Here is a 25,042-nt window from a genome sequence, read left to right on the forward strand (position 1 = left end):
GTGCTGGTTTACATCGATTTAACGCTGCTAAATTCAACCTAAAGTCCTAGTGTAGACCAGGGCTAAAATAGAGCTCTTTTCCCTCCGCCCCTCTAAATGGTGGCCAAAAGAACAGATAAACAGAACTGTGAAGCTCCCAATTTCTGAGGAGGAAAGCACAGATCATGTGACCTATGTGCATCCTCTAGTGGCTGACAACAGAATGGCTAAAAAGAAAAACAGTGTAATGAGAAGGCTGTTCCAATCATCAGATCTATTAGCACAGAGTGAGTCTCTTTAAAAAAAATTAAGTGTAAAATATAAAAAGAACAAAACCACTCAAACCAGAAGCCTACATGTGAAAAGTCTGGCATTGTACAGTAAGACGGGAGTCATTCTGTTTCCATTTGAAAGCACAGGAAATCAGAGGTTATCTCAAATTGTGAGGAGCGTTACATTAGTAATTTTAACTACTGCTAAATTATCCCAAGCTTTTTTAAAAACTAGAACGTTCCTTACAAACTCTAATGACCATTGCTTTGAAAAGGGGCAGTGTAGCGAGGCAGTGTGGCTCCCCGCCGCCCCGGAGAGGGTCGAGCCCTTCCAGACACCAGAGTGGGCGGAGCTAGGAAGCTCTGAGCCCGCCCCTCAGAGGGACAGGTGGGCGACCCGAAAGTAGAAAGGTGCAACCGGGAAGTGTAAAGTTGGGCCCTCAGAGCTCACTAGAGGACCAGCTGCCGGGGAGGCTAGACACAGGCAGCCTAGTCTGCAACTGGGAAAACTCCACGGCCCCAGGTCCATGCCAAGACAGCTAGGCTAGGCTATCCAGGGGAGTTACTGGACTTGCCGCTTGTCCACTGCCCCGAGGAACCCATGGTGCTGCACCCCCTCAGAGAACACCGCCGTGATCCAGGTATCAGAAGGAGGGGAGTTAGGAAGTAGCCCGGGGACAGCCGACCTTTGTCTGGCTGTAACTCTGCCAGAACCCATGTCAGTGTGTTGCGGTCAGGATCCCCACTGACCCAGCAGCGGGTACTGAATTCTGCACCCTCTTCACTGTCTAGATGGATTTATGATGGAGCCCAATGTAGAGCACACTGCAGTAACCTAATCTCAGAGACAAAAAGGTATGTGTAAGGGGATATAATTTTTTTTTTCCTGCCTGTCTAGTGTTGGCTGAGGGGGGAAGAGTTCTAAATATTGTGTGTTAGACTCCACCAGTCTTATGCACAGTGGACGATAGGTCCATCAGTAGCCATTAGCCATGATGGTCAGGAACACATCCCTATGCTCTGGGCGTCCCAAATCCTCTGTTCGCCAGCTGGAATGGGATGATAGGGGATGCATCACTTGATGATTGCCCTGTTCTAGTCATTTTCTCAGAAGCATCTGGCATCTGCCACTACTGGAAGACAGGATACTTGGGTTAGATTGACCACTGGTCCCACCCAGTATGACCATTCTTATGTGTAGCACCTTATTCAACGCATAGTTCTATTGAGGCTACTATGGAGTAAATGTGGCAGACTCTGGCCCTGTAATTTTTAAGTGCTGTCTGTGGGCTTGTCTAGATGGGGAGTTTGTGCTTGGCAAGCTGGGGGTAAATCTACAGCACCTTAGTGTGTGGTGCACTACCTGGCATGGTAGCAGTACCACATAGCCAGTGGGCCACATGCTAGTGCACCTTAGATTTCCACCCCAGCTTGCAGTGGGATAATTCTGTCAAAACAAGGCCAGTATATTCATGTACCTGCTCATTTTTCCTAAATAAATAAGGCATTTGAATGAGTCAACTTTCATGTTAGTTTTCATGAAAAATAAGTTAATGGTTGACAGATGGAATCGTATTGTGTAGGGAGGAATAAGTTTTACAGCGCTGAAGTTTAAAACAGGTTATTAACCTACGCTTAAAATGTTTTATTAAACTTCTTTTCTCCCAACACCATTCCACCTTTAAAAATCTTTGTGAAACCATAAAATGAACAATATTTATACCATCATAATTACATCTCTTGTCATTTTCCATTTGATTTTGAAGAGACAACTGTTTTCTGACAGAGTATGGTAACTGCATTTTTGGCATCTCAGTTGGCATTCCCTCATTCATGCTGAAAGGTCCAGCATTGCAGCTGCCCTCCTTCTATGTCCATTAATGCTGCTTGGAATGCCAAAGGTCACAGTATAAGACAGTAGTGGGAAATGGTCCTTTTCCTGACTGGCTGAGCATGTTACCTTCAGGACAGAATGCTTTCTTCTGGGTCAGGAATGGCCAGGACTCAGTGCATGGTGGTGAGACAAGGCCATACTGCTCATAACACACTAACACAGTTGCTTGAGCCCAAACACCCCTTCCACCAACACTCAAATCTCTCTACGCTGCAATAGAATACCTGTGAATGGCCCTTGTCAGCGGGGCCCCAGAGCCCAGGCTCCAGCCTGAATCTATATGGCTATACTGCAACTTTATAGCCCCACAGCCAGACCCCAAGTCAGCTGACACAGGCTAGCTGTGGGTATTTTATTGCAGTGCAGACGTACCCTCAGACTTGTGCTCAGATCCAGGGTCCTAGAACCCTTTGGTGGGTGGAGGGTTCAAGCTTGAGTGAAGCCGGGACCCAGGTTTCAAGCCCTATCGCTTTGCAGTATAGATGTAGCCCTCACCCATGACTCAGGTCTGGGAGTCTGCCAAAAGTATCACACAATCCCATGGGCCAACTTCCTTTGTCGTCTCCATCCCGAGAATTGCCAGTTGACTCCAGGAAAACAGAAGCAAGCCCCTTGTTGTAGTGTAGCACTCAGCCAGTTGGAGTTTAACCCTGCCATTGTTTTCTGACCACAGAGCTGCAAACACATCTTCAGAGAAGCTTCTGTGTTTGTAATGAAGACTGACCAGAAGAAGCCCTTTGCAAAGGTCACTGCTTCATGGCTGTTTTGCTGGCCTCGCACTAGAGAGTCACCAAAATGCAACTGGAGCACAGCCAGATTTTGGTGAATCTCTGGTGTGAGGCCAGCAAAATACTGGATTTTACTAAGAGTACTAGGAATGACCATGGACACCAGCAAATAGCAAAGAAGCTGGCAAGGTTGGAAATTTATCAGATGGGTGACCAGTGCAGGGAGTAGATTAAGTGGCTCAAGACAGAATACTGGAAAAGCAGCGGCCAGAATGGCACATCAGGCAACTCACCGATATCATGTGTGTTTTAGGAAGAGTTTGACCAGCAACTGGGTACTGTGCCGAGCATGGAGCCAATGGAGGTGCATGAGGCCCTGGTCAGCCAGGCTGGCAACCTGCCGGCCCCGGAATCCAGCATGGGGACTGATGGGAACCAGCAGCAGGTGCCAAGTGAGGCCAGAAAAGTAACTGTTGCTGAAACTGGTCCCAAATGAGACTTTGCTGCGGGAGCAGCAGCACATCCCGGGGCCTAAGCTCCTCTGGGGAGCTTTCTGATGCCCTCCTATTTCCCGCCCCCCCTCCCAGCAAGGAACATCCCATTGCAGAAAACAGACAGAAAAGGGACAAAAGCTGGTCTGGGGCCTGCTATGTTTCTGGCTCCAAATGAATGTTTGTTAATATAGGAATGGAAGGGATTTCTATTCTACACACTAGTGCAGTGGTTATCAGAAGTCCCAGCTAGCAGCTAATGGTAGATTGTATCAGGGGTGCTGGAACAATTTTTATAGTGGGTGTGCTGATGAGGGAAACCATGTATTTGGTGTTTGTTATGACTACTTCAAGACGGGGTGCAGCAGCACCACTGAAGTGTATGACCGATTAGCTAATGACAGATTGTATGCCAGTGCCCTGGCATCGTCTGTCCGTCCCCTCCCCCCAGTATAGAGTTCAAAATGGTGACCAGAAAATGCAAACGGTAAAAATGCCTTGAAAGAGAATTTTTACTGGAAAGCTGCAGATTTTTGGCTAGGGCATTCCTATTTCTTAATAATAATTTTACATTGCCATGCCTGTAAACATGCTGCTCTGTAACCACTCAATGGTGTAACAAACTTCCTGGAAACAGTGAACTGGGGGTGGGGAGAAGGGAGGTGGAAATGTGTTTTATTTACAAATCTAGTCCCATAGGTGCCAACTCCATGGGTGCTTCAGGGCTAGAGATCCCAGAGGAAAAAAATTAGTGGGTGCTTAGCACCCACCAGCAACCAGCTCTCCCCTCCCGCCCAGCACCTCCTGCCTCCTAGCAGCCCCACCCATCAACTCCTCCCCCTGTGCCTCCTGCCCACCATGATCAGCTGTTCTGCAGCATGCAGGAGGTGCTGGGAGGGGGAGGAGCATGGACAGGGGAGCTTGGGGGAGCTGGCAGAATGAAGTGGGAAGAGGTGGAGTGGGGTCTTGGGAGAAGGGGTGGGGACAGGGTCTGGGGCAGAGTGGGAGCAAGAAGAGGCAAGACAGGGGTGGGGGCTTGGGGGAAGGGGGTAGGTGGGAGGGAGCATGGCCTGGAGCAGAGCGCGAGGTTGAGCACTCCCAAGGCCAGAGGAAGCCAGCGCCTGTGTTTTAGTATATTTCAGTTAAAGGTGGTCCATGAAGTCCTACAAGAGGGGTTTGAAATGTTGTCCACAAATGTGCCTGGCGGGGGCAGAAGAGGATGGCTGTGGCATTCTGTGTGTTTGTATGCACCCATAACAGGCTAAGCCACGCGGAAGATCATGCAGCATCCTGTTGATCCCTCCATGAATTCTGACCCAACCCCAGGTGCTGCTAGCTGCAAACTTTTCCTGTATCTAGAACTCCAGCTAGGCAATTGTATTTCTGTGGAAGATATATTTTCCAGGGCCATCTCAGTAGCTAAGCAGCCCACTCCATTCATAGATGTGCTGTTCAGTCACTATACATTTGAATTCTCCAGTTGCATACAGTGCTGGTTTCTCACCGGCAGCTTGGAATAACATCTCCCTTTGCAAATTGGGCACAAGAACTGACGTCCTCCAAAATGTGGGAAGCCCGAAATGATAGAAAAATCTTTTGTAGCATGGCCATTGATGGCATCCCCCAACGTGAGGTGTTCTGCTATTTTTTTTTTTTAAAAGCAGCTTTGATTTTTTTTTTTAAACTCACCATTGTCTCTGAACGTCTTTTGCTGCTATTAACCTGGCTGTATCCAGGGAGCTTCTGTGCTTGCAAGCATCCCTCTCACGTGTACTGAAATTCAGTTTTGAAAAGTAACATTTTACATCTTTGAAATTCCACAATTCCTGCACAGAGCTCTTTGAAACAATAACCATCTTGTCCTATTCCAGCCCCTGGACCTCTATTGGCTGCAGTGCCTCCACAGTTCGCCCACACTGCAGCAGAAGCCAGGGTCAATGTACCTTCATGGACCGTTCAAGAAGCATTTCTGTGATGAACTTATGGTTGAAGTTTTGGACAGGTCCACCGGCAGTGGGCAGTCTAGTACCCAAAGACAGAAGGACTTATGGCTAGAGGAAAGGCTCAGGCTTGCCACACAGCTTGGGGATAGGGTTTCAGCACGGAAGCAAGCACTTGCTTAGCAGTTCCTGGAACAGAGATGATGATAGTTCTCAAAAAGAAAAGGAGTACTTGCATCCGATGAAGTGAGCTGTATCTCAAGAAAGCTTATGCTCAAATAAATTGGTTAATCTCTAAGGTGCCACAAGTACGCCTTTTCTTTTTGCGAATATAGACTAACACAGCTGCTACTCTGAAACCTGATGATAGCTCTGTCATCCTCCCTTAGCCAAGCAGAACTGTTCAAGTGGCTATTATCACTAATGACTCCTGCTGTACCTACACCACAGTCTGAATCCCCTCCCTGGGATCTTGTGATGCAGTCCAGAAACAACTTGGACAACTCCATAGCTGGGTGTGCATGTCATCAAGCCCTCTGAGCAGCTGGGCAGGGCAGCTGTGTCCTATGTAGTTCTCCATAGTGACCCCTTCCCTTATAGATACCTCCACCCTTACTGCCCTGATGCCAAGAATGCAGCCAACATGCAAAGAAGGGAAAAGAGAACAGGTGGCTAGTGGACATGAAGCAGTATGGAGTTTCTCTTTTACATACACTTGTTCAGGCACTTTTTATTTTTAAATGGTTGTGGTGTTAATGCTATTTTGGTGTAGTAACAGCAGCTGACCTGCATGGCAGTAGGTCAATGGTGAACTTTTCACACTGCACTGTGGATGCCAGAGCCCTGAATTCAAGTCTAGGGTAGAAAATTCTTAATCTAGGATTTACCAGTGTCGATATTCAGCCCTGAGTTCTCTAATCCTGGGTCTACTGACTTGAGTCCTACTAACACTGGGCTTACATTGCAACAGAAACATACCCTTTTTTCCCCTATACAAGGCCTGAAGTATGGGTAATTGATGCTGGGGAAATAAGGGGGCACTTTTTTCCTCACTCCTCTATGTGGACACAAAGTGGCTCACAATTGTGCTAAAAGTTAAGTTACTGAAAAATAAATTTTTGTTAAAAGTATTTTGCATTATTCCCCCAATTCTAATCTGTTTTACAGAAATTACGGCATTTGACTTCAAGCTGCTCCTATATTAACAATTTTGTATCCATGGGATATAGAAACTAAATTTTAACCTTTACATTTGTATACACTATACCTGTCATTCAACGTTAGTGCAGCTTTTTTAGATACAATACTGTTATTTGTTCAATTCCTTTACTTAGAGTAATTCCCAGGTAGGAAAAGAAGAAAAGATTTTACATAGCAGTAGATACAGCCTCTGGCAAGGGTGAGGGGCTGTGAGGCTAACCATATCACTTTTATATTATATATACACATATATATACACACACACACACACACACACACACACACAATTCTTTGCAAGAGTGAGTGATCTCTTAGACTCAGGATAATGACCACTTCAAACTGAATGATGATGATTCATTTCTTACTGCAATTCTATATGTCCTAGGCAGTGCAATCATTATGGCTAACCTTTAGAGGGGGAATAGTAGTTTGTATTCAACAGCCTTACTAATTGTCTGAAAATTCTCTTCTGAAATTTTAAACTTTCCTCCATGATTAAAAGACCCAGAACTTTCTTAAGAGTGAAGCACTTTATGGAAGAGGACACACTGAAAATGGGCAACTCACTTCAGTGATTTCTGAGACGGTGCCTACCACATATCTCCATATAACACATCTAAATTTTAGTCTCTGTAATTCATCTTTAGTCTTTCCTCCCTTTGTTGATTACTCCTGGGGGAATTCTGCACCACTGATTCTTTATACACATAGAGCCTACAAAATAAAACTACATTTGAGATGTGACATTTTATAATGTCCCTTTAAAGATACAATAGGTACAGACCCCTGAGAACTATTTTCTTGGAACATTCATTAGACTGCCAAAACAGTTTCAACATCAGCAGAAAATCAGACAAAATAAGGACTGAGTTAAATACAGTTACTAAAGTACATTCATGGTATTATACCTGAAACTGAGTCAGAAGATGTAAATTAGTACAAGTAAACAAAACTGCAAAGTTGTGAAAATACCCCCAACCCCATACAAGTTAAATTGTAAATGAGAGGGTAACAACTTTATTCTGGAAAAAACAAACACAGAATAGGTGAGACTATATTTGTTCTTTAAAAACAGGCAGGTAGAGTACCTTCAAATAGATGCTGCCTTACCGTGATTATGAACGTGTTTGTTTTAAAACATTGCACTTCAGCCCAGAGAGCAGCATTTGTTTTTTTCAGTAGGCAAGGCAGTGTTTATATTTATCTACACTAATATTTTAGAGTAGAAATGTTCCTATGTGTAGGAATGTTACAATGAAATGACCTTTGAACAAGGCAGTTGTTTCAAATTTCCACACTCTATACCATCTGTCCTACTTGTAAACAGAGTGCTTTTAATGGCAGTTCCTGTATATATTTTAAAAAAACACCAAACTAAAGGACAAAGGCTTGCAGACTGTTCCATATGGTCTTCTAAAGTAAGTACATAATGCTACACAATGTGCTTTCTGAAAGTCTACTGCCACATCTTCACCATAATAGGATTTGGTAAATAGCCTATGCAACTTGCCTATACAAAAAGTAAAGGCAGCAGTACAGACAGTAGAGCAAGAGTTTGTGGTTAAGATTCTTCCTCTCCTCCCCCCCGCCCCCCCCCCCCCCAAAAAACAACATTTCACAGCAATTCAACCCCTTTAGGCAACTGTACCATATTACTAGAGCAAGACCCCTGTGGTACCAATCATCTATTGCATACCTTAAATATGTGCACTCTAAGAAATTGTTTACACTACTTTTTACCTCATCAACAGATTAGCCATTACAAACATGAATTGCTAATCTGGAAACTTCCCGAATAGCTATTTCAGGCTACAAACATTTGCCCTTTAGCACCCAGATTAGCATTTATGAATGTATTTACCTTGAGTTAACTGGAGATCAAAACCTTGAGTGTAGGGTTAGTCTCCACCAGGAAAAGAGGGAGGTCCTTACCTGCTGGCCAACATATCGTAAAAGCCTAGGCAGACAAGGCAAATTGTAGTTTTCATCCATGTTAGCAGATCAAAGTAAATCCTAGGCCTGGTCTATGCTGAAAATTTAGGCTGACCTAGCTATATAGCTTAGGGGTGTGAATTCTACCTCTCTCAGGAGAGTGAATTTAAGTAAACCTAAACCCCAGTGTAGACAGCACTAGGCTAATGGAAAAATTCCACCTCTCTGAAAAGCTTTTACCATATTACCAACCATGAAGAACAAACATTTTTTCCTAGTGAAGACAGGGTCGCAGATTGTAATAGGCTATGGAACTCTGGAGTCTGAGCATTATATTTCCTGATCCACTGAAGTGTACATTACCATAAGGCAATTCAGATTTTATCTAGTTGAACAAAAAGTAGGCAACAGCATACCTCTATTTAGAGGCTCATTGCCAGTGAGCCGGGAAACAGCATACAAATCACAGAAGCCATAAAGAGTTGTCACAAGGATACTGCAATGGTTACCAGCCTCTAGCATAGCACATCAATTTATAGCAGTTTAGAACAAGTAGTTTCATCCCACATTATAATTCAACATTTAAAGACCCACAAACTGCTATAATGTTGTTTTAGAATAAATCAATGTTAGTTTTATTTGCAGCTCTGCTGGGACCTGCTGATCAGTCACAAGTTTCCTCTGCAGTCTCAGAGACCCCTCTGGGTGGAAAGTGTTTCCTTTGCAGCCCCCATTCAGTCCCATTGGGTGATTCTCTCCTGCTCAGGGATCACGCTCCAGTTGGGCGAGGGCTCATCTCTGGCCAGCCAGTCAAAGTCATCCACCAAGTTCCAGTTGTTCCTGCCTCTGTCCAGCCCGGAGGACTCGTAGTCGCCCTCGATGCCTGGGTAGCTCCAAGTGTAGGGGGCGAAGCGGACGCCGCTGCAGTCCTCCACCATAGCCCGGCTGGTCACCTGCACGTAGATCCGGGCATCCCGGGTGCGGTGGGTGCGGAGCTGCTGGCAGGCCAGCGCCAGGAGGCAGTCGCTACACCCGTCCACCAGCACCGAGGTGGAGACGGGCCCACAGAGCACGGTGCAGCCCCGGCAGTCCCGCACCCGGACCGTGTTGGGGTTGCCGCGGAGCAGCACCCGGCAGTCGGTCAGGTCGGCCAGGAGCACATCGCGCTGCAGCAGTTCCGAAGGGCCGAGCTCCAGCGTCTGGGCCTCGGCCCGGCTGAAGCCGCACAGCGGGGGGCCGCTCCCTTCGCCTTCCGCGGGCAACTGGCCGGCCGGCGGGGCGGACTCCGAGGGCAGCTGGCCGGCCGGGGCGGGCGGCGGGGCGGACTCCGCCTCCTTCCTGCGGGCCCGGAAGGCGAATCGCTTCTTGGGCTGCAGCTGCTGGCGCCTGGCCGCCAAGGCCGCCTGGAGCCGACTCAGCGCCTCCTGCCCCTGCCGCACCTCGTACGGCGCCAGGAAGCGGACACTGTCGGTGAGGAGCTTCTGCAGCCCTTGCAGCCGGGCAGCCGCCTCCTCCAGCGACTCGGTCTGGCCCGCCGCATCCTCCTCCGCCTGGCCCGGGCCGGGCCCTAGCAGCGCCTCGATGGCCGCCCGCTCCCGGGAGAAGGCGGCCGCGAAGAACCCGCTCTGCTCCTCCTGCACCGCCTGGGCCGCCTTCTCCTGCCGCCGCCGCTCCGCTTCCCGCTGCCGCTCCGCTTCCCGCCGCTGCAGCCGCTCCGGCACCGCCGCCCGCGGCCCCAGGGGGGCAGCCCCGCCGCCGCCTGGAGCTGCCGGACCCCGCTCTGCGGCCGCTGCCGCCTCCATCTTCTCTGCCGTCCCGCCGCTCCGCCTCTCACTAAGCGGCCTGCTCATTGGCTCCCGGCACCCTGGGCTGGGTCCCCGCCCGCGATTGGCGGCCGGCCTTTCAGGAGGGGGGGATGGGCGGGGCCTCGTGTGTTTTTAAAGGGGCCGGCGCCTCTCTGCGGGACGGGTGAGTCTCCGCATTAGACGTGGCCGCCTGTGGGTTTGTTGTTATTGGGCTTCCGAAATTAGAGCCAGGCCGTAAATAACCCCGCGTGACCCCCTCCCCCGCCTGCCTGCCTGCCCGCCCGCGCGCGGGGCCGGTCCCCTGCTGAGCCTGGCGGAGGCGGAGGCGGAGGAGGAGGAGGAGGAGGAGGCCGCGCGACCAGTAGCAGCAGGTGCGCGCGCTACCCGCCGGCCGCGCGGCGTCGCCCTGCTCCTCCGCCCAGCAGCCGCCTGCTCGCGGCTGGGCCAGGCGCGGGGGCAGCCTCGGCCGCGCCGGGCTTGGCCCGTCAGGAGAGACCCCCGCGGGGGTGACGGAGCTTCGGCTCCCCCCTCTGACCGGTCCCTTCCCTCAGCTGGGTGCTGCGGTCCCCTAGCCGGGGCCTTCCTGCCTCGCTGCAGCAGCGTCAGCGCCGCCCCGGGCGGGAGGGAATCTGCTGAGAGCAGCCGTAGGAGAGTGGGGCTGGGACGTGTCCCTGGGAAGGCTGGGGCTGCGCGTCAGGCGCGGGCCGGGCTAACCCCACAGCAGGAGCAATAAGGGGCCAGAGCCGAAATAACCCTGATCCCCTCTTCCCTGCCATGCCCCCCCCCCCCCTCCTCCGCGGCCTGTTCCCTCTGCAGAGCCTCTTCCGGTTGCCTGTCCGGTCGCCTTGAAGGTGGTCTGCAGGGAGGTTTTCTTCCTGCTCCCTGTTTTCTTCCTTCCGTGACTTCTTGTAAATAACTTGCAGTCTGGGGTGTTGTCGCGACTAGAATGTATTTGATGTTCAAAATAAAGTCTGGCCTAAGCGAGTGATGGCTGCCCACTGAATTATGTTATTTTTATTGTGAATTTCTGTGTATTGTGAATGTCTTGGCCCAGTAGACTACAAAGAGGAAGACCTGGGCTGTGCCCCTGAAGGAACTTATAAAATAAATGGGCAGGTATTAAAAGTACTATCAAAATTAAGACAGAGTACACTGGATACCTAGGGCTTAAGGTGGCTCCAGTATCAAAGTGGTATAGATACTACAAACATTTGTAGTACTTCCTGTACTAAATTTCATTTGGTGCAGCTATGTGGTGCTGGCTGATTGCACTGCACATGCTCCTCAGAACTATTATCAGGGATCGAGTGACCTTTTTCAAAAAGTCAAATTTGCAAATGGAGTATTTGGATGCACAAATAAACAGGGATCTAAGTAGCTATTTATACATGCAAATGCTCAGTTTGACTGCACCATTGCAGTTGTGTTTTTCATGATTGTGCATCTGACTTCTTGACTCTCTGTTTTATCCCGAACGGAAGGGTACAGGTGAAGGGTGTGCATGTGGGTCCTAATGTGTTTAGAGGTAGGAAGCTGTTGCAAAAATATAGAACTACCAAGGATTTCTCTCACTCTGTTTCTGTTTCTTAAATTTATTTTACAGTCAAGGCATATTTTTGAAGTATGTTTGTTGCTGAAGCTAGAGAAATAAAGTAAGCTTGCTGGCTTCACAGTAGAAATATAGTCAGCTGTCGCTGTGAATTGGCAATTCTCAGCAGAACATATATTTTTTGGTTAAACTGATGTTCTGTAACACAAAGGAAGTTTATATAGTATGAGGAAGATTGCTTTATAAAAAAATAAATCTTAACACCTGTTCAGTTCTACCACTTGCCATCTTCCTCCTTGCATGTAGAAAATGCATAAAATATAAACAATTATAAAATCCCCACCCAACAACCTCAGAAACAATCCATTAAAATGAAAATGTGAAATACTCAGAGAAAGTGGTCTGGGTTTGATATCTTTTATTTGGAAAATAATCTGTTTTTTGTCTGCTATAACAGATTGCCTGTCACAGTTAGGAGTGGGCATTGAATCTGACTGACTTTGCAAGCTATAATATTTTGTTTATTGGAGAGACTGGGTTTGATTTTTGTGTCAAAAGTAAAATTACAGCATTAGCTACTAAGGAGTATCTGGACGGGACCTTGCATGTATTAAAGACAATCCATTTTGGACCCTGAAGGAAGAGGCAGTAAAGAAGTGAAATGCCTTCTTTCTTGTTTTGCAAAAGCTTAAGTTTTGAAGGGTTCTGCATTGCAATGGAGAGGGGGTATTGGTGGAATAACTTTGATGTTATGATTTAAAAATTGAAGGATGAATGTTTGTCTAGTAAGATAAGTACTTCACAGCAGGTTTGTAAGCATGAGGCGAAAGTAACACAGTAATTGCAGTGGAGTCATATTGCTTTCTTGTAATTGATTTCCAGCATACCAGAGGTAATAGTCTATTCAGATGGAATATAGAAGGGTAATGTAGTGTTTAATGCATTCCAGCACTTAGCTATCTCAACACTGCAAAGTTAATGGGTCCAGAATTCTGCTTGTAAAGGAACATAAGAGTTTTTGAATCTTATAAGAAATATCTCTTAGGCTTTGGAAAAGGAGGGTGCTGAATCATGAAAACTAGAAAGAAATTCTGAAAGCCTCTCATTTTTTTCCTGTTTTGTAGGAATTTTGTCAGTATAAAATATAAGTTAACTGAAATATATAAACATGTCCTAGAGAGACGCTTATGCCAATTAACAGCAGAAACAAACCCATCCCTGATGTAACTGCTGTGGAGTTATATCAGACATTAATTAGGTGCAATGAGCTTAGTGTAAAAATAAATAAAATTTTCCTTCATTATTATTTTTTCTTGTTTCTGTTATTAAAATAAGAGGTAGATGTATGTTGTCATGTGACAGGCAGAGTTTCCTACCTTATGCTCTCACTGATGTAGGCAACACAAATAATGCAAGTGTACAATGATAAAAGCACTTATCCATGAACACGATAACTTTGACAAAAAACAGTAGTCTCGTACCATTTCTCAGCATCTCAGGAGAGAGCTTTTGAGAGTGCAGTATTGAAGTCTCAAGTTACGAAGACTTCATTACCTTTACAAAATTGTGTACAGTCAATTTTTTTGTGCTGGAGGAAATGTCCGAAATAACCAGACACTAAACTACATTTGTCAAAATACATTAAATAAGTACTGCTTGTGATGTAATATAATTTTTTATTCTTTACTCACAAAACTTGGTAATCTGCCCAGGGGAACTTCCTGCAGTTTACTGATGGTACAAAGTAGCAAGAGCCAACTGTATTTGTGAGTATGAGATTCACATAGAGAATGGAATTTTTTTGACACTGTTAAGCCACACAAATGATCTATGGTGTTAAGAGACTAACCAAAGTACTTTTGTACTAGTGAGTTACATGGATATCAGAGGGTGACACTGCATACTAGTAATGAAAGATTACAGAGAAAGGAGCAACAAAATCCTTTCCTTCAGTTTTCTCATCTAGAAGTTACAACTTTCCTTTCCTCATCTAGAATTTCAGATTTCAACAAATAATTATTAGTACAGTATTTTTTGTAGGAGTAATGAGAAAATCACATGCAGGCCTTGCTGTGACACCTCTATTTAAGGTTGCACATTTTATTTTAAGCCCCTGCTTTCTGTTTATAACATTACCAAACTTTAACCAGTTGAGCTGAAATTTTCCATGCTTGTTCTTTGCCTCAGACTGAATTTTGGGGGGAATTTCAGCAAAAACAGTGTAGCTATTTCTGAGACCATGGTTAGAGAAAAATAGGTAGTTTTGCCGATCTTATTTTTTTGTAACTGTTTCTTTGAAGAGTTCTAGCGGCTTCATGCTTTTGAGTGGGGAACTTGAAATTTAGCAGGTGGATGGGCCTGTGGTTAGGAAGATGCCTTTTGTTGTCTCTTTGACAATCCATCCTGGCTTGGTTTAGCTCTAAGCTTCTGAAATTACTGAGCATGTGCAAACAGCAGAGCTTTTTAGATGCTGCTGAAGTCTTTGAACATTCTGTTAACCACAAAGCTGTCAGTGCTTTAGACAGGCGTTCATCTGTACTGAGCATGCACCAGCCCTATGGAGCTCTTAAATGTCACTTGTATTAAACATGCTCCCAAGCCCTGCTTAATCTTTATCACATTGTTACAGATATAGAACATTATCTACATTTGAAATGCTTTATTGATTTGGTTTTTTGATTTATTGATTCATGGCCTCTTGAAGAAAGAACCAGTGGACAGAGGAATACGTTAGAATGTTGATTCCACTAGTACAAAAATATTAAACTATGTCCTTTGTGCACATTAATTTGGATAACCGTTCTAATTAATAGAGGTTACATTTTTTTAGGGAAATATGTTCTTAAAAATTAACCTTAAGTTATCAGTGTAACACTCTTTTTTTTTTTTTTTTTGGGTATGTCTACGCTGCGGCTGGGAATAAGCCTCCCAGCCTGGGGAAGACAGACTTGGGGGCTTGAGCTAGCATGCTAACAATAGCAGTCTGGACATTGAGGCTTGGGCTCTCAAGGCTAGGGGGCTGGGTGGACTTGAGAGTCTGAATTGCAGCCTGACCAACAATGTCCACACTGCTTTTTTAGCATACTAGCTCAAGTCCTGCTGGTGTGAGTCTGTCTACCTGGGCTTGGAGGCTCTCTCCGAGCTGCAGCATAGACATACCATTAAAGGGCCCAATTCTCTTCTCAGTTACACTGGTACAATTACTACTGAAATCAGTGGAAGTTGCATCCCTTTATTTGAGGGGAGAATTAGGTATCTGGGTTCAAGTTCCATGTCAGAAGTTGGTTTCATAATTTGCCACTACTACTGTGCCATATAGTACTGTTCAGGTGAAAGTTAAAGATTGCATTGCACTTTTGTCACTACTTAAAAACTACAGGGAATAACTCTATAAATCTGTCCAGCAGTATCTGTCTGTCAAATAGGATTGTTTTATCCAAGACCCAAAGCTGCACCACCAAGAAACATGGATAATGTGGCTCTGTGTGGGCATAGGAGTCCTGCATTGTTCTGAGTCTAGGGTTCAGGCTTGACTGTGTGTGAATTGCTGATGGCTGCATAACAGATGCTGCATTGGTCTACACAACCGTTGCACTACAAGGGTCTGATTCTCATTTACACTAAGGCCCTTTTACACAGCTCTGGAACTCTGATGGGGCCTTAAAGTGAGCATATGAATTATATTTACACTTACTTTAAGACCTTTTTACACTGCACACTTTACATATTTTAAAAGGGCCTTACTGAAAACGAGAATCAGGCCCCTAGTACCTAACACATTATTGAAAGCACTTTTGGATACTTTGCACGTGAAAAGCTCTGTATAAAATTCTGTTCTATTTTAATGCCGTTTCATATTTTGTTTTGTAAATATAATTTATCAAATCTTTTCAAAAAGCCAAAGTAATCACGATAGAAGCACTTACAAAGACAGTTCCTGCCAGCATATATATATAATTAGGATATTGTGTTAACATTTCCATTATTAATTCCTATTTCCAGAATTTTTAAATTCATTATAATTCATTGTGAGCTGAAACTTGGTATAGGTCTCCTCTGGAAGCACTTTTTTTCCTTTATTGGATAGAGACTTCAAACCCTTCTATTGGTCCTGTTGACACCCTGATTTTTCCCACTTTGTTCTCTTCCTTTTGGATATGTATACCTTTGTCTGTGTACTGTACGCTTGAAGGATAGGTCCACCCCCACTGGTTCTTATGACTCAAGTTTCCGTTTCTGTGTCTGCAAGGCCAGATATAGGGTGACCAGACAGCAAATGTGAAAAATCGGGATGGGGGTGTGGAGTAATAGGAGCCTATATAAGAAAAAGACCCCAAAATTGGGACTATCCCTATAAAATCGGGACATCTGGTCACCCTAGCCAGGCATGTGATTCTTATGTTGTGGCTCTGCAGAGACAACGTATTGAAGAGGAATATGCCCTAGCCTTTTCCACATTACTTTTTGTATTTTCTCCTGCGAAGCCCTGGTGAAGGTGATTAGACATGGCTCCTTTAACGTACACTACTTTTTCAATCAACTAGAATGTGATACTAGGAGTTGACATAGGATACCTGTTTGGGCTGCTTTTAATGTTTTAGGACTTCTGTTTATATTTCTAATTTAAAATTAAAACTAAATACTGAGGACCAAATTTTTTCCTGATATAAACAGGTGGAATTTAACTGAATTAAATGGAGTTGAATTTAAAATGTTGCAGGTCATTAGTCTGTAATATGGGCAACTCCCTTCTAATATATATTGGAAATTTGAAAAAACCCTAAAATACTGAAATCTGAAAACTGTCTACTGTATATTCCCATTACATAAGTAGTTCCATTGATTTCAAGTCTGGATCCTGCTGTTTTTCATTCTGATTTTTATTATGCATATGGAACAGGGTGGCTCAGATTCTCCAGTGCAACAGTGAAAGCTCTCACAGGTACTGTAGATAAGCCAGAAAAAGCCTAAATTGTTAGATAAAATTAGATGAGGAGTAATGGGTTATGAAGTCTTTCACATGTGGGTCCTTGGTTTAATCTGGCCTCAGTAATGACTGAAAGTAGTTATCAATTTACTATTGGTTTCTGTATGGAATACATGAAATTCAGCCTAGTTCCTAGTGGTGAAAACCATCATCACAATATTACCTGGCAACATGATGATATCATTGAAGAAGCTAAGGATTGAATTGGAATTTAGACTGCTCTACGCTTTTAGCCCTAGAAGTGGTTTTTCTTGTCAAGGAACATCAGCAGGGCAGTATGGGAAAGATTGCATTACTACCTCCCATGCTGCTGTGGATAATGATAGACTAGAGATTTAGCATTCTGTGGATTAAGCTTTTAGTTCTTTTTATTTTGCATTTAAATTCAGTTATTTTTTGAAATCAGACTTTAACTGTACCTTTAGTATTATGAAAATTTAACAGTCAAATGTGTATCATGGTTGAAACCCTTTATAAAAAAAAAATCTAGTATCTTCCATTTATTATAGAGTTTTAAGTGGCAAACATTATTAAGTCTGAAATTCCACTTTTGTTGTAAACCTGTGTTTCACATGCTCAAATCTCTTTCAAAATGTTTTAGCGGTGAAACTTCATGTTTGCAGGGAGGAAGTTAGCACAGATCTGGGGCTTAGCAAAGGTCTGGAAGACACAAGATGTGCTTCTGTTCCTGGCACTGACTCTCTGTGTGATTAAATTGGTTAAATCCCAAATTTTTAATTCTGTCTGCTAATTTTGAGTGCCCAGCTTGTGATACCTGGAGACTGATTTTCAGATACTGAGTTCCTGCAGTTCCCACTGACTTCAACTGGAGTTGCGAGTGTCCAGCTCCTCTGAAAATTTGGCCTTAGGTGTCTAAAGCTGAGCATCCAAAAATGGAGGCATGAAAACTAGAGGCAACTTTTGAATGTTTGCCCCTAAACTTCTCTGCTACAGTTTCTCCTTCTGTAAAATAGTTATAGTAGTCATCTGCTTTATAGGTGTATTGTGAAAGTTAGCTAATTGTCTCATTTGTAAAGTACTTCGAGATCCTTGGTTGATAGATTTTATAAGTGCAAAGTAGTCATATATTTGGTCTCAACTAAAGATTGTGTTTTGAATATCTAACGCTTTGTTAAATAATGAAGATATATAAGACAGTGTTAAGGCATTTATTTATAAATAAATAGGACCCAATCTTCCATGCCACTATCTTAAATGCAGGTTCCATATCATTGCATGTGGAACAGATTCCTACTGCAGTATTTTTCAAGTTAGTGCTATCATGAAACAAAGACTGTCCCATAGCTTCACATCTCCATTTACAGGGATTACACAATGATTCTCTGCTATAAAAGCTGAAAAAGATAACAGTTTGGCTCATGGAGAGCTAGTTATCATACTTGGCTCAAAACAATGGCCCAATCTTGCACATTTTTTTTACGAGAATGAAAAAATGAGCAAGAACTGGGCCCGAATAAAGTGTAGGGATCAGGTCAGAAAAGTACGGTTTCTTTTGTCTGCCAGTGTTTGTTTAATTATCTAGAGCCCAACGTTGCAACCCTTATTCATGTTGAGTAGTTCTTGAAGTCAATAGGACTTTACATGTGACCAGATGGTTCATGTGCATGTGCACTGGGCCTCAGCCTAAAGGGTTCTGGCTTTTAATGAAAGCCTTAAGATCCATTGAAGACTTCTGAGAATTTGTTGGCCAAATTTCCTGGCACTTGTGGAGCAAGGGCCAGGGTAAACCCTGTCTCCCAGATGGAAGAATTAGAGGGGAAGCTGTCAAGTAAAAAGATGCAGTTTCTATTTTCCTCAGGATTATTCTCACTTAGTAGAGAATAGGGTCCAAAATAATTTAGCAGTGGAAGTATACTACAGCAATTACTACTTGGCATTTATTCAAAAATATAAAAATGACTTAAAGATAGGTAAGTGATATTATTCTCTTTTAACAAATGGTGAAACTGAGGTCAAAGTGATTGTGAGCCAAATTTTCCAAAGTGGCCTTTAATTTTGAATGCTTCCATTTCTGGCTACACAACTTCAGGCACATTGATCCTGATTTTCAGAAGAGTTGAACACCTAAAACTCCAATTGTGAGCAGCTGGTGCTCAGCACCTCTGAAAAGATACTGTGTTACTAGAGGGAATCATGTAAGTACCTAGATAACTTGGAAATGAGGGCCTAGGTGTTTGCAGTTGAACACCCAAAAATAGAGGCCACTAATAAAAACTTGAACTTAAGTGATGTACCCACAATCTCTCAATGAAATAATGGGAGAGTCAAAAATGAACACAGGATTTCTTTTGACTCCCATTATCTACTCATGTTCTCTCCCTTTTATTTAATGTCTTTCCTGCTACAATTCTACTCAACAGCAGATGCTCCATCATGTTTCTGCTTTTTTGTTGCAACCCACTGGTGTTTAGCTTCTGAATTACATCTTTAATATTGCCTGCTTGAGCTACATCCTGAACAGTGTATGTCAAATGCTGATTGTGCCTTTGCTGTGGTGGGCCCTAAGATGTGGAACTTGTTTCGCCTTGGCCTCTATTCCAATCCGTTACCCTCACAGGTCAATTTTAAATATCTTACATTTTTTTTCCCCAGTTGCTTTTGTATTACTTTTACATAACCATTGTTGATATCCTTATGTGCTTATATCCTTATGCGTTCCCTATTTTTCCCTATGCAGTCATTGTTTTAAGGAGAATGCTTTTATTCATTCTCTCACTGTAGTTTTATGTATTTATTTTATTTGCCAATTAAAAGGAGTATTTGTCCCTTACTCTAGGTGTTTTTTGATGATCCTTAAATGTACAATTGCGAAAGAGATTCTTCCAGTAATCAGCCTTCAACCATTAATGGTGATAGTCACAACAACCAACAATAAAACTGCAGCAAAAAACATATTTAATCTATCTGGACAAAGCCTTACTAGTTCTTCGCAGCTAGAGAAAATAACATGATCCTTGCAGTATGCCCTGATCATCAATACATTCTGACTATTTCAGACATTCAGGGGAGGGGAGGGAGTTCCAAAACTGAGGGGACCTCTTGGTTAACACCCTGCCAGCTGCGTACTCTCTCTTACAGTAGTGGGGCTCTAGCTCAGGTGCACCCACTGATACAGTTTTGAAGTATAGTACAGGGAGACAGATGGTCTCTCCAGTAAGTAGGGTCTAGGTTAAGTAGGGCTTTCCAAGTTAAAATCAACATTTTAAATTCTACCTTGTATTTAACAAGTAGCCAGTTCAGATCCAGAACCATGAGTATAATATGCTCATGGCAAGGTTTCTAAATTAGCTGCTGAGCCTTGCACCAGCATCAGTCTTTGGATAGATTTAAAATGTAGTCCCATCTAGAGCACATTGGGCAGTCTAATCTGGAGGTGGCAAAGGTGCAGAAGACAACTGCAAGGTCTAAACCTGATAGAAAGAGTTTCAATTTTTTCGCTGCATATAATGGGCAGGGTAGAGAGGGGGAAAATCTGATTTGATTGTAGTTGCTGCCTGATCTTCTGATAGCTTGGAATCTAGCCAGACTTCTAGATTGTGCACCTGTTCCACAAATGATCAACATCAACAATTTGCCTAATTCAGGCAGGCAAAAATTTTCTTTGTCATCTGTTCTGGTTGTTTCCTCAAACAACCAACATCAGTGTAGTCTAAGCAGATAGCTATCATCCACTAAGGCAACTGACTACTCTGGTATTCCTATTCCAAACACCATATCAAGAGTACTGCCCAGCGTATGAGTTGATCCAGCAACCATCTGGCATAGATTCACCATTGTCATGATGTCTGGCATAGATTCATCATTGTCATGATGGCCATGAACTCCTGAGCTTATTCAGAGAACTTGTCATCCACATGGAGATTGATGTACTGTAATCTCTTACTATCAGCTTTGGTGTCTTTAAACCCACTATGGTGAGCAACCTGAGCAGCTCCTAGAAGGATTCAATTGTGCAGCAGGGTGAGTAACAGACTAACACCAATCTCATTTTAACACTGTTCCAGGACTCTCAGAGAAGCAAGACACAGCACGCTATATATGTGAACAGTTTTGGACTAGATTTCTTGCATTTTTGGTTGGATGTAAACAAAACAATTACACCACTCATGCTGGCACTGAATACTCAGCTGAAGTATTGTCCAAGCAAGTCTTGGCAAACCTGCAAAGTCAGGGGCCTCATCTTTCACTGAATCCTGAATCGTTCTAACTTCATTCAAAGTTGAACCTGTATTAATCGGCAGGACAATAGGACAAGATCATTGTCCATTGACATCCTCTCCTTTCAAGAACAATTTTGATAAAGCCAAAAACGTCAAAGTCAAACATCTCAATAATATGTATTTTCCCCTCTTCGTCTCCCTCTTCCCACTATCACAGGGCTCAAGTTACCATCCCCCAGGCCTCCAAATCCCAGCCCATAGCAGCATTGCTCCACCTCCTGGGGCAGCCTAAAACAACCACTTAAGAAGGGAACCAGATGTCAGAGCTAGATACCCAAATGCGGAACTCAAACCAAATAGTAGAATACATTTTGATACTGTAATTACCATCCAAACAGTAAAATTGTTCTCATTATCAACAGGCCATTTACCCCTGCCTCCCATCCCCAAGCTGAGTTCACTACCCTAAAAGGGAGAAAACAAAAACAAAATAATTTTTGTGTGTTGTACTATTTATTTTATTGTGAATTGTTATACATCATTCTGAGTGACTTGGTGGTAGGTATGGGGAGACGCTTCAGAAATAAAACTAGTATTAATTCTGAAAGGACATAGGGTAGTCTTTGTTTTCCTTGTATTACATGTAATATAATCACCTACTTCTACTTGTCAAATGTTAAGCTTAAGCACATTAATGATTATATGTCCATAAGAACTTTTCTATAATCCAAAATGTAGAGGTTTACATTTGCTTTTGAAATATGAGTTAATCATAGTTGTTTCTTTAAAATTACAGTTAATGAACTGATCATTTAAAAGTTTATTTTTTTTATCTAGTTTTGGATTAAAATTATATGTATATTTGGCTATAATAAAAGGCAAGGCTTTGTATTAAAAAATGAGAAAGGAAAGCAAAAGAAATCACTGTTTAATTGGAGCTTTAGAGCAACAGCTGTAAAACTCGCTTGGTTGTCCTAATTGCCATGAGTAATAGAAAGAGGCTTTGAAAAGTAATCCTTTGTAATGTTTAAGATAATAATTATATTCTAACCAAAGTGCAGTTGTTTTAAAATTAAGTCTGTACTGAACCAGTTAGAGAGCTGGATGTCACAAATAACAGGTGTGGAGAAATATATATCAATGTACACAAAGAAGAGAGCTATCCTCAGGAAGCAGGGACTGAATTTAGAGCTTGAGTCCCCAAGAAAAGACTCCTCAAGGATAATAAACCTCAAGTGCCATATGACTTGAAATGGGTCGTTAAACACGAAGTTTATATACAAATGATGGTGCACAAATACCAGTTTTCTGTTCTCTTCCAAACATGGCCAGACCTCTTTCCAGACCTGGAAAAATATGTTTTCACAAGTAGTGTGTTTGTATTTTCAAGTCCTTGTTCATTAAATGTGACAAAAAAATATTTTTAGTTTTCACTCTTCAGTATACGTTCCCACACAAAAAATGCCACTTAACACTGATTTAAGGTTAGACTGCTTATCTCACCAACAAAAAAGCATAAAACATAAGGAAGTATACAATAAGTAATTCAACAAATCTTCTACACTCCACTCATCACATCCTTTTCTCAACCACAGCTGCCTCCCTTTCACTACCCACAGATCTGAACCTGAAAAACAAGCCTTAACTTAGCTAAATTTATTGGGTTTGTGTTGCTTTCATAAGTTACAGTCTACATAGTTCTGAACGTGGTTTTGTATTGGTTTGTAACTGTGGCATAGTATCAGATTAACAAGAGTGGCTGTGAGGATTTTAAAAAAACATTTAGGAAGTTTTGTGAATGGATGATGTATGCTGGTAATTGTTTGCAATTAGGCAGTAATTTTTATGTGGCAGTATCAATGTGGTATATTGATGTATTATATTTATGGTCAGAGTTCAGGTTGAACATTGGTTGTTCAGAGGGATGAAGGAGACATGGATCACGTGTGCTGGATGGGAAGTACTTAATGAATGGAGTGGAGTTGTGGTATTGAATGAGTTTTTACAGTTTGCATTGGAGGATGATGCAGACTGGCAATCTTAACTCAAAGTTTAAAACTGGAATTTCCCAGTTTTTTAAATGTGTCAGTACTATGACAGCTATCCATGTGAACAACTATTAGTACTGTACTGATATGCACAATCCTCTGTTTGCCTTCCCACCAGAGTCCTCTTATGCCTCTTCATAGCTCAGCTTTCCTTTTGAATCCTGTACAGCTGAAATCTTTTCTTCCATGTCATCCTGTAGAGCTCTTGTTCCCCTCCATGCCTGATTATCTGCATACTCTCACCCCACCAATATCCCTGCTTCTTATCATGGCCCCCTACTTTCCTACTACTTTCAGCTTTTAACTGTTGATCTGTCTGTAAATATAGATGTATTTGTATTTATATATATTTATGTTAATATACATTTCATCTAAAAGTTGTAGAAGGAGGGAAAGAGGGGATATATGGTGACCAGTTGAGAGACTGGGAGAGCTCAGAAAGGAATAGAGCTGTATGGAGTCACGGGAGGAATGTGTACTACCAGTGAGGGGATGGGGGCCACACAATCCCTCCAGGCAGGAGGTCTGAAAGTGGTTTCAAGGAGTAGAGATATGGGGCAGGGGTAGGAAGCATACCTTTCAACTGGCTAAGCTCCAAATGTGCAATGCAGTGTGACAAAGACCCAAAATTAAGGACACATGCAGGAAATTTAGGATGCTGTGAAACTAATTCCTTTGAATGTAAATAGATAATTCGGTAATCTCTTTTTCTTGTAATTCTGTTGATTCTAAATAATTTTCAACAATAAAAGTAAAGGGAGATGCCAAATTTGTGTAGATTGTAGGTCACTTTGGCATTAAAATGAGTGACATCAATCAAAATGAGATATTTGAGGGGTAGGGTTATGGGTCATGGGGGGGTGAAGAATAGAGAAATGGGACTTGAGTGCTGGGAGAGACCTGCAGGTGGAAAAGAAGGGGAATGATGTTTCATTGGACTGCAGATTTTCTCCCCTCTATTTCTCCCCTTAGCTCAAACTCTTTTTCACCCTCACCTCACCTCTTCCCCTGCCCACCGCAATTCACCTCTCCCCCATGTCTCCATATCCCTGCACACCTGCTATAGCTCCTTGCCACACCATGTCCTCACAAGGATTTCCGTGCTCCCACAACCTTGCTTTGCTCTGGTCCCCTCATTTCTGAGCACCATTACTTCTCTTGGTTCCTTATGATGGTTGAGGAAATTGGTGGAGCCAGGGAGCACTCAGGATGTATGTAGTGGGGAATTTGGGGAATAGACTTTGATTGGGGGAACCAGGCTGTGGAGGAACCACATTGGCACTTGAAGGTCTTCCCCATCACTGCTGGCTCTGTTCCCTGTGCACTAAGTCAGCATGGACATAGGGAGCACTTGATGTGGTCTCAGTGCAGGGGCACCCGCAATTCCCCTTTCAAAAAGGGAGCAATTTTAAATGTTAAATTCAATAGTCCTCTGAAAAGTTACTGTTTTAAATATGAAGAACAAATTCAAACTTTAAAGTGTAGAACGGTGGGATTTTAGTCCGGCTTTAAGTGCAAATTTCATTATTGTCCGAACTATTGAGTCCTTTCCAACGTCTTGTCTTTATTATAAATACTACTGTGTAGGCCAAATTCTACTCTCCATGGATTATTCCTGCAGAGGGGAGTGGGAACTCCAAATGGGTACAGGTTTGTCACCCAGCAGAAGAGGCAAAGGGTTCTTATCTCTAAACCTGTTGACCAACATAGATCTTGGGGGCTGTGGTGGAGGCAAGGTGCCTCAGTACATCCACTTCATCAGCTCCCTGCAGCTGGTGAAGTGGAACCTAGACAGCAAGGTTATTGTCCTAGAAATTCCCTCCAAGGGGGAGGAAATGCAAGTTACTGCAGCCTCTACAGTAATTTACATTGGCTTCCTTATGTTTTTTTGACAGGAGACCCCACCAAAAATCATTTGACCCTTCTCCCCTTTCTTCTCACTTTGCACTGCCCCTTCATTACCTGTGGAACCCTAATGGTGGTGCTTTACAGGACTGTAGAAAAGGAGCCAGTAACTGCACGCTTCTCTACCCTTC

The 25,042-nt window shown here is 43.3% G+C and overlaps 2 protein-coding genes across 2 annotated transcripts in view; one reads left to right on the top strand and one right to left on the bottom strand.

Moving 5' to 3' along the window:
• Positions 1 to 8,096: 8,096 nt before the first annotated feature.
• Positions 8,097 to 10,301, bottom strand: TBCC (tubulin folding cofactor C). The gene has a single exon (XM_074949335.1). It carries the CDS (start codon positions 10,284 to 10,286, stop codon positions 9,171 to 9,173), a length of 1,116 nt encoding a protein of 371 aa, XP_074805436.1. The 5' UTR covers positions 10,287 to 10,301; the 3' UTR covers positions 8,097 to 9,170.
• BICRAL (BICRA like chromatin remodeling complex associated protein) overlaps positions 10,254 to 25,042 on the top strand; it is a 77,605-nt gene continuing 62,816 nt past the window's right edge. Inside the window, exon 1 of the mRNA XM_074949333.1 lies at positions 10,254 to 10,404. The gene's annotated coding sequence lies outside the window, so the exon portion shown is untranslated. The remainder of the gene's footprint in view (positions 10,405 to 25,042) is intronic.

This window comes from Natator depressus, chromosome 3 (assembly GCF_965152275.1).
Source record: "Natator depressus isolate rNatDep1 chromosome 3, rNatDep2.hap1, whole genome shotgun sequence".
In the NCBI taxonomy this organism is placed as follows: Eukaryota; Metazoa; Chordata; order Testudines; family Cheloniidae; genus Natator; species Natator depressus.